Below are 10,315 nucleotides of genomic sequence, written 5' to 3'. Positions count from 1 at the left end.
TCACCTATTAACACTTTCTCTGCCCACTTTTCACTCCACTTCCAGATTATCTTGAAATTATCATTCTTACCAGTGATCATCCTTTCTAAACCAATCTTTCTATCTTGTCTCATGCATGTAAAGCCCCGTCCACACAATCGAGCAGTGCCCGGAGGGCTTTGCCCGTTTATCGGTCAAAGCCTGTATGTTGTTGTACACACTGGGGTGGTTGGCGGCAGTCATATTCGGGCGCTGGTAGCTAGTAGGTGGTCGGCAGTGGCAGGTGCGGTACGATCACCATGGTGTGTCGCAGGAATAATCGCCAGACAGTTAAAGCGAAGAGCATAGCGTTGTGTACTATAATAATTGCTGCTATTTGCAAAGAGAAGAACCAAATGCAGAAAAGGGAATGGTGCAAAAAGTGGTTAGGTCGAAGAAAAGTATTGGGAAGTCATGCCACGATTTTACGTGAACTGCAAGATGGACATGAGCAAGACTTCACCAATTGCATGAGAATGGACCCCAACACTTTTTACAAACTTCTAGCGAAAGTGGAACCATATACATATAAAAAAACAGGATACCAATATGAGGGAGAGTATATCTGCAGAGGCTCGTCTGGAGGCAACGCTCATATATCTTTCAACTGGGTGCACCTACACGTCACTTCAGTATAAAACGAGGATATCAAAACAAAGTTTGTCTCGCATAATACATGCAACTTGTCAAGCCATGTATGAAGTATGCTCAAGGAATATTTGTAGTACATAAAAATTCATTGAATGTTAGAATTATGATAAGCATAGACAGGAAGCTATGGGACTAGAGTGAGGAGAGCGGCAGGAACGAAGAACACACACACGAATGTCCTCATTACATAATACATGAACAATCTCCCGTTTATTGTCATGCCAATAATGTACATTGCATAAGCTTATTTGGTTATACACTGGACATCTGGACCGAGCGGGGAACATATACGTATCACATTTGCAGTACTTAAGTCAGGTTTTACAAAGTGCTAACATACGTTCTGTCAGTATCTCTGTTCATACCTCACCGACTTGAGGACCCCTACCCCCGAGGTCAACTTTGGCATAGTGATCAGCTGTTTTTGACAGTCACGTGAGGTTCCAATAATAACACGTGTCTTGTAGTGCAGGCTTGTGTAATGTTGAATACTGTATTAATGACAATATTATAGGAAAGTCGGTTTTCCGGTTTTATCGTTTGTCTGGCAGAGTCTTCGCTCCATATCCTGCAGCAAACCACCAGGCAGGCGGACCATGATTTCGCTCAACAACGGGCACGGCCATTCCGCTGGTTTGCCCGCCAATTTTGCCTGATAACAGGCATTTAGCGCATGCCCGCCGGGCACTGCTCGATTGTGTAGACAGGCCTTAACAGACATCAAGCTTTCTACAATCTCGGCTATTCTTCCATGCATCATACCTGTGCTCAGACTATCTGCTCTGAACCCAACTACATCAGGTTCCTTCCTTTTGACTGCATACAGTTTCTTGTGGCATTCATTTGAGTGGTGTGGGTGGTTTTATTGTGTAGGTTCATGTTTATTGATTGTGATGTGTGTCATGAATATTATTAAGAGTTAAGCAACACCCAAAATGGAATATAACTCCCCCATTGTGATCCACTTTTCATAGCAAGAGCAGGCCAGTGGCCTCAGGGTGACCCTGAAGCTGGTCGTGGTGGGCCACCATGACCATCTTCAGGGTCACCTTTCCATGTGCATCATGACACTAATGCTGGCCACAGTATTACATGCTTGATGATGTAGCAGCCCCTCAGGGTGCTACTCAAGTTTGGGTTCCTTGTGTCGTGGAAGCGGCAGCCTAGAAAACACTCGCCCAGTACCCTCTGTGCAAGAAGTGTACCAGCCCAGAAAATGCAGCAGAGACCACAGGATGGGTACAACCCTGGTTGACCCAGCTGCCATCAGGCATACCGAATTGAAGTTTTATGACTGGATGCCCTTCATAGCACCAATGCCTTCCCCCAGCCCTTTTACTCTCAACTTTGCCAGTTACTATTTCTGCCAATATCCCCTCATCCCTAATTATATAGCCAAAGTATCTTACTTTCTGTTCTATAAAATTCTTATTTCTTTTTTTTTTACCAATCACAGTACTGTACCTTTTTATTTGTTTTCCTGTCAGTGTAACACTTTTATTATTCCCTGAAGCACCACACTTCAAAGGTCTCTAACCTCTCAGTGTCTGCTGGGAATGTCTACCTTAGTGTCCTTTTTTTATCAGGTCTATTAAGATCATTAAATGTTGTTTTTGCATAACTTATGATTGATTTGATATCTTTTGCACATCTAACATCACAATTGATGTTACTTTCAAAGAACAGTACACAACATTTCCCCTTGTTTAAGTTTGCTGTTGTTCACCACAAATTTTATTTCAAGATTTATTTATAATTTTGAAAGAACCATTACTTTGTCTTTATAAAATTAATTCATGTTTTTCCACTAATCTGTTAATCAGTTTTTGTAATGGCTCTTCATTATCTGTGATAAGAGCAGTGATGAGCGTGTAGAATTCTCCAAATGATTGTTCAATAATTCAACTTGCATGTAAAGTATCACTGTGAACCTTGGCACTTATAGTACTGTGATTTATATTCTCACCATAAACAAAAAGTGAAGTTGTCAGGTTCATTTATGCTATCTCCATCTCTGATACTACTCTACTTTTCGTCTTAATGAGATTATCTCCCAAACACTTGAATTAGTTTACAACCTCCACCTTATCTCTGACCATAGTACCAACAGGCCAAGATGTAATCCTGTACAATCAAGTGGGTAAGAGCAGTGAGAATATCACCATTGATAAATTGTGAAAAATACGAGTCTTAGAATACTGTATTATTTTTAAACTGTTTATTGTAATAGAATACATAGCAATACAGTATAACATTTCTGATATTTATAGGAAAGTACTGAACTTTACATAACAATGCAAACTATGTAACTACATTATAGATAAAAATTATTACTACGTAATTACGGAATGTAATATGTATCGCAAAAAATCTTCATTACTGTATTCATATAAAAAACATTCAAATGAGTTTTGTGACGAATTATAAGTTTTTCCTGCCCTGCCACTTGCTATAACAATATGTATCTGTTCATTAACATACAAACTACAAAAGGTCTATCAAACAAAAAAAAAGCAATATTTCAGCATTTTCAAATTGTACACATTGTCATTGTCTCCTAATTTATTATAGACATGTTAAAAATTAATTATTTAAATTCTCTATGACTGATGCTCACTAAAGACCAAATTTGCCATAGGTAATGACAAGAATGTAAGGATCTTTACCTTATTGTACTTTAGGCAAGCCTGCTGCAATCTCACTCTCAATGCCACAATGATCAGAACCTCTAAGGATCTTGAACAGACCATTATCACCCCAATCTGTGTTCCAGGAGTTGGCACAAAGCCAGTATGAAGTGCCATTTTCCTCCCCCCAGCCCAGAACACGGATTGCATGACCACCAAGAGGTAAACCATGACGGTGCTGGTAAACTCCAGACTTGTAGTGAAGGAAGTCCACATACACGGTGAAAGCACCTTCAACAGGTCCATTGGTCATGATTTCATACTGAATTTGCTCAACATCCTTACTGATGGCATAGGCCTTACTGCCATGGTGCAAGTCACTCTCATAATCAACAGTGTATGAAGACTCGCACTGCCTGACACACTTGGGAGTTGTGCCACCCTCAGAGCACTTGGGACGGGAACCTTTCACATGATGTTCACATGGGGCTATCTCATATGGCTGGCATCCCTGGGTGCTGTTAAAGGAACCACCCGATACAATACCACTAGTTACCCAATATTTGAAAGCTGCTCCTGGGAAGCCACCTTCACAACCAAATCCACAAATGTGGCAACAAGAGACAAGGTCCTCTGCTGAGAAGTGGAAATTTTCTTTACCCTTGCTGTGAATGCATACCCGGTCACTCATTGACTCGACTGCTCCAAAGGCCTGGAAAAGAAAAGACAATATTTACTAATTACACAATATTAGTTGTTTTTGTGAGTGCAAGAATTTCATATTATAATAATTAATCTATGTTGCAATGACATCAGTGTGAGAAGTGTCAAGAGGATATTTCTTGATACAAATTAAAGTTCATGCAAATCTTCACCTGTAAGCAAAAACTCTTTGCTAAGTTTAGAATTATTGTACAAATGATTTGACAAATTATTGACCCAAACATGTGTTGCATGGACAAAACAGTGCAAGCCAGTAAAACCCCTTGACATAAGGCCATAAGAAAGACACCTCAGGATTCTGGGACCTACGAAATAAATGCTACACATTTGGATTTTTTCACGACACCAAAGTTTTTATCAAAGAAGAGTAGAGACTTTATTTAGCTCTTATTTTAGACATTTTATTAAGTGTTCAGAGTTACAAATCTATTAACTCAACAACAATCTTTATAGTACCAAAGACGGACACAGTTCAGTAGGCTTTCCTTGCGCTAGAAAGTTCTTCCAATATTTTATACCTTCTCAGGAAGTCATAAATTAAATTACGAATTTGTGAATTATCATGAGCAAATTAAATTTCATATCACAGAAGATTCATTAATATTTTATCTTTTAATATAATTATCTTTCTAGATAGACAATAATCTCACTTATACAGGCAAAGAATTATCCTCGAAGCTAATACAAGCTCTTTGGTGACAATCAATTACAGTTATACGAATCTCTAAGCATTTTATAGACTGCTGGGCATTGTAGTTACCTTGACACTGCTTTATTTTACTGAATATGAGAAGAAAATAAATGAATTCACAGTGATTTCTTGTAACATGTTATGTCCTATTTAAACGAGTATGGAACATAACTAACAGCCAAGGCAGATCAACAGATCACTCTTTCTTAGCCTTTAAACAGCAGCCAACGTCAGTGGAAATTAGCTGTAAGGATGGTACCCATCATATGTACAGGTTACATGTTCCTTGTGTTCCACTTTATGCATATGGGGAGGGGAGTAGGAAATCCTAAGGTGTCAATTAAGGGTTAAACAGCTGTTTAACACTTACCCAACATGATCCACAGGAACCCTGGTCACGAATTTCTCCAATGGTAGGACACATGGACCAAGCAGTGCGAGAGTCAAACTCATTGGGAAGTTCAAAGTTCTCAGGTATTTCATGACGATGGACCCTAGGCATATGGTACTTTGAATCTGGGTGAACTCCCATTAGCCGACGAATATACCTCATTGGCAGGTTTTTGTTGAAGTTTCGGCCAGCCTGAAACAACATATACCAACATGGGAGAAACTGGCAGAAGATAATATAATTTATGGGAAATACTAAATTATATCACTGCATAGTAATACACAAAGAAGATGTATATGTGCAATTCTTTTTATCAAACTGAAGAAAGGGAACAGTCAACAGATTCTGGATACAGAAAGTTGAGAGGACTGGCAGGCCTTGCTATGTGAAAAGGATTTGTTCTGCGGAAGTTGTAGATAAAGTAATGATACCTGCATGTAACATTTCTGAGCGACTCGTAGTGTTATAAGTACGAGGATGCATTCCTTGGGGCCGATTTTCAAATACCTTATACAACCATAACTAACTACTGTAACCCTATTAACTCAAAAACCTATTAAAGAACATAACATCTCGCTTATCAACATATCTAAAGCATACTATAGCCTCCTGTTCATATCTGAAAGATAAAATTATTAAAAAACTTAATCAGATGCTATTCAATTTTCCAAGACTAATAATTGTATTTACTTTGGTTTTATCAATGATGAGGTATATGCAGAATTGTAACTACAGCAAATGAATTCCAAATGATCACCTTCCATGTTGATTCTTCACTTTGCAGCAGTCTGATGAACTTGTCCGACAGAGCGTAATCCCCTGCCACAGCCACCACCACCACCAGCACCAGTCCTGCCACCACCAACTTCATCCTGCGGTTGATTTCCGAATTAGGTAAGTACACTACATATTTTATTTAACATAGACAGGTGTACATGTAGTTAACAGTTACACACAATATTCACGAAGATAAATATTAGATTTAAAAGCAGCAGCAGCAAGAAGGCAACATATGGTAGCTAAACAATTTAAAAGAACAATAATCAAACCTCTCAACTTTAGTAATCTTCTACATCCTGTATGACCATCAAGCATGAGTCACCCATCAGTCAAAATGTTACTATTAATAACAGAGCTTTCTTTACATCACACAAAGACTTGGCACACCAGTTTATTTCACCCGATGACTAAACACCCTAATGCTGCATGATGAGATCATGATTAATCATTAGGGTGCCTAATATTCATATGATCCCCTTATTCTTGAACATCTTAGTGCATGACTGTACACACAGTTTGTGCTTGACTAAAAAGTACAAAAAATAAATAATACAAACATCTTTTTATATAATACAGTACAGTAGACAAAAATGGAAAAGTAACAAGTGGAGTGTAATGACCAATCATAACACCCCACTTGTAACTTTTCCTTAATTTTTTTCATTTATCATTTCACCACTTATCAGTTTATGAGCTGTTCAGGAAGTAGGTCTGTTTTTTGTTACTGTACGTTGCTATGAACTTTACTGTCCAGTGTTAGTAGAGGAGGAAACCTGTGATGTTTGGTAGTGGCACTGGATAACACCCTTCCCACATGTGACCTGGGCCAGGAATTGAGCCCATGACATAGTAGTGAGTGAAAAAAATATTAAAAACTTAAAACACTGTAGACATTTTCTTTTTAAATACCAGTATGTGAAAATCAAACTGATGTCCATTATGAGCTTTATTTTCCAGTCTTCATGAAGCTTCTAACATAGTAGCTGAAAATTTGGTTAATTTAGCCCAAAAAATTACTGTTATTATCGTAGCTGGATACAATATTTAAATACTGTACTGTACATGTATATATAAAAAGCCCAGGTCTTTCACCACTGTACTGTATTTTGAATTTTTAAATTTTATTTAACAAGATCTACATTATAGAGTATATACACTACAGTAAATTGAGAATGGGAGATAGGAATTCTCTATAACAAAATTATATAACTAAATTATAAAACTGTAGTTTTACATATCCGGCATCAGAATTTGAAATAGGTACAGTACAGTGTGTTCATTTATGACACTGCTTTAACTTATATTAGATAAGAGTGGTGCCATATTTGATTTGTTGTATCCAAGACGCGAGCTTATTTCACTGATTTAATACCCTAACACTACCTGGGGGTTAGGTTAGCATATTGGTGTTAAATCATCAACTGATACATGCTGGGGTGTCTAAATTTCAAGGGTAAATTTCTTAAATAGCTCGGCATTTGTATAAAATAAGAATCCAGTGTGGAAATAAGGAAAAAATTACTCCGTTACTTAGTTATGAAGTAGCAACATACCAATACTTATACACTGTATATGCTCCAATAAATACAGTAATTACAAACACTGAACTGCCTGAGACAAATGCACCACTGATCATATCTGATTTTGAATATATTCCTGCTAGAATCAGTCAGTTTAGTAAGACTTTAACACACTGGCAGTAGTTTCCTTGCTAATTCCTAACTAAAATATACGTACATTAATTATTTCACTGCTCCACAATATGACCGACATTCTGTGCAATTAAACAAATACACGTGAAAAATTGCATAAAAATATACGGTAAGTAATGATGTATTGCTACACCAAACCAATGCCTTTTAAGTAAAAAATTATTACTCATATATATATATATATATATATATATATATATATATATATATATATATATATATATATATATATATATATATATATATATATATATATATATATATATATATATCCCAAGACACAATAGCTTAGTGGCGTGACACCAATACTGCCAAGTAACAAAACAAACATTACAGCTAAGTTTAACCACAGTTCAAGGGTCTAGTATGTATAACTACACTTACAGAATTTTGCACTCAAATTCCCTAAATGACAAGAAACTATCGATATACAGGACAAATTACGCCACAACCTTATCAAGACGGCAATAAGTACAAAAACTAGTACGTCTCTATGACATCCCGTGAGTGTGGACAAAGCAAACTTGGCCGCCTGTCTACTACGTCAATTGGTTTAAAACCTAATATTTTGTAAGTACTAAATAAAACTAATTTATGCTAGACTTTATCTTACAAACTTACATACAATCTTCATCTCCGTTCGCAAAATAATGATAATAACAAACGAGACAATACGCTAACCTGCCCTCGTGATGGTAGCTCGAGAACTGGTTTGGTAGTGACTAGTGATTGGCCCGTGACCGCTGTGATCAAAGCAGAGTTGCCAACTCGTGCTGAACAAATGTCGCTAGAGTTACCCCGAAAAGTAACTAAAAGTCGCTAGATAGGGTGAACAAAATGTAGCTAACCATAAAATGGAAGAAATTAACATACTATGTTACGTTATGCATAGATGATTAATACCAGAAGTGGGTTTAAGAGCTGATAAACAAATGATAAATGAATGTTAGCACTCCGATAAAAAGTGACACTTCCATAGCTAGCGCCGCCCATTTGAAATTTATTGTGTTTAAAGCCGAATATGATTTTTTTCGGATCACCTGAAGAATCATCACCCCAGCTTATTTCACCTTTAGATTAACTACCTTAATGCTAACTTAACCTAACCTAAACCTATTCTATACTAACCTAAATCTAACCTAACATATCCTAACCCAACCTCATCCTCCCAAAATAAATTTTAGGGTGGTTTAATCTTTAGGTGAAATAAGTTGGGGCGATAATTCTTTTAGGGAACTTCTCAGTTGTTAAATAACTTCTAAATCGGCTACAAGACAATTTATAATTACTTAAGAAAATCAGTCAGTAACAGCTTAGTACTTACTCTTATTTGATTCTAATATATTTGATATGTCCCAGTCTGGCTCCTCTTCCTCGATGACAGTACTGGATGTTCCAGGATCTTGTGAACGATTTCTTGCTAGTGATGCTTTCTTTTATGCCTCCAGTGACGTTTTACTAGACACTTGCTGCACATCTGAGAAACTAATCACGAATGGACCTGATACGGTAGCATGGGGAAGGACAACGGAATGGGGCCCCGTTCAGGACTCGTACTAGACTTGTCGATTTATGCCTTGCCCAGACCTTTTCCTACCCTGAGCACTGATACTATAAATATATATATATATATATATATATATATATATATATATATATATATATATATATATATATATATATATATATATATATATATGATAACCACAAGGAAAAAGAAAAACGAAGTTCCCTTTCGTGTAATTCACATCTTCAGGATGAGTGCAGACTAAAGAGAATACAAACAAGGTGTATATATATATATATATATATATATATATATATATATATATATATATATATATATATATATATATATATATATATATATATATATATATATATATATATATATATATATATATATATATATATATATATATTTTTTTTTTCCGTTTCATGACAAAAAAAATCGCTAAAAATGTCACCAGATTATGCAAAAAGTAGCTAAAATATCGCCAAGTTGCTAAATTGCCAAAATACTAGCTAAAAAGAAAAAAAGCTAAATATAGCGACATAATCGTCAAATTCGTAACCCTGCTGTCCTGTTTGTTGACATTGTGAGTCAGCGTCATGTGGGTGTTGGATGTGTTTATTGGTCAACACCAGTTAGTGTTGGCCAATCACAGTCTTAACAGCATCCTGTTCACTTGAACACTTATTATTGAATGTGACACTGTCAAAGACTTTAGGCCACCTGACTTATTGTATCTTGAACTATGTAATTACTTCATTGAATCAGGTGTGCTTGAGGACATTCTTGCTGTTTATCCCAAATTTGCTAGCCCACACTGATTAGTCTTCAATTAGAATATGATGTCCAATGAATGTGATCCACTGACCTATATATACTGCTAATGAATATGATGTATTTCCTTCTTTGTGTACGAACCTCTGTCCTGCACGGCAGTGAACAGTGGCATTACCCACATGAATCTGACCTATATATAGTGTCAATGAATATGATGCATTCTTTGTGTACGAACCTCTGTCCTGTATGGCAGTGAAGAGTGACATTACCCACATGAATCTGACCGACGTATATGTATGTATGTGCTGATAACCACAAGGAAAGAAGAAAACACGAAGTTCCCAAGCGCTTTCGTGTAATTCACATCTTCAGGGGTGAGTACAGACTAGTCTTTCCTTGTGGTTATCAGCATATACCTAGATCACGCGCACC

The 10,315-nt window shown here is 36.7% G+C and overlaps 1 protein-coding gene across 2 annotated transcripts; it reads right to left on the bottom strand.

Annotated features, from left to right (window-relative positions):
- Window positions 1–2,872: 2,872 nt before the first annotated feature.
- On the bottom strand, window positions 2,873–8,371 carry LOC121857098 (cathepsin B-like). 2 transcript variants are annotated; one of them, XM_042352970.1, is made up of 4 exons: window positions 8,275–8,371; window positions 5,859–5,973; window positions 5,081–5,293; window positions 2,873–4,008 (listed from the first exon to the last, which is right to left on the bottom strand). In XM_042352970.1, exons 2-4 carry the CDS (start codon window positions 5,970–5,972, stop codon window positions 3,337–3,339), a joined length of 999 nt encoding a protein of 332 aa, XP_042208904.1. In that variant the 5' UTR covers window position 5,973; window positions 8,275–8,371; the 3' UTR covers window positions 2,873–3,336. The 2 variants fall into 2 exon arrangements, with proteins under 2 accessions (XP_042208904.1, XP_042208903.1); XM_042352969.1 differs by lacking the exon at window positions 8,275–8,371 and adding an exon at window positions 8,215–8,239.
- Between the last annotated feature and the right edge of the window lie 1,944 nt (window positions 8,372–10,315).

The sequence above is a fragment of the Homarus americanus genome, unplaced genomic scaffold, assembly GCF_018991925.1.
Source record: "Homarus americanus isolate GMGI-L3 unplaced genomic scaffold, GMGI_Hamer_2.0 scaffold20465, whole genome shotgun sequence".
NCBI classification, from domain to species: Eukaryota; Metazoa; Arthropoda; class Malacostraca; order Decapoda; family Nephropidae; genus Homarus; species Homarus americanus.
Note: the sequence above shows the minus strand (reverse complement) of the source record. Positions and strands in the feature narration are given on the sequence as shown.

Excerpts from the sequence above, each read along its gene's own strand:
- LOC121857098 (XM_042352969.1), bottom strand. Across the intron at positions 5,294-5,858 it reads GTGAAGAATCAACATGGAAG|GCTGGCCGAAACTTCAACAA; the intron begins GTGATCATTTGG and ends ATGTTGTTTCAG. Across the intron at positions 4,009-5,080 it reads GTTCCTGTGGATCATGTTGG|GCCTTTGGAGCAGTCGAGTC; the intron begins GTAAGTGTTAAA and ends TTTCTTTTCCAG.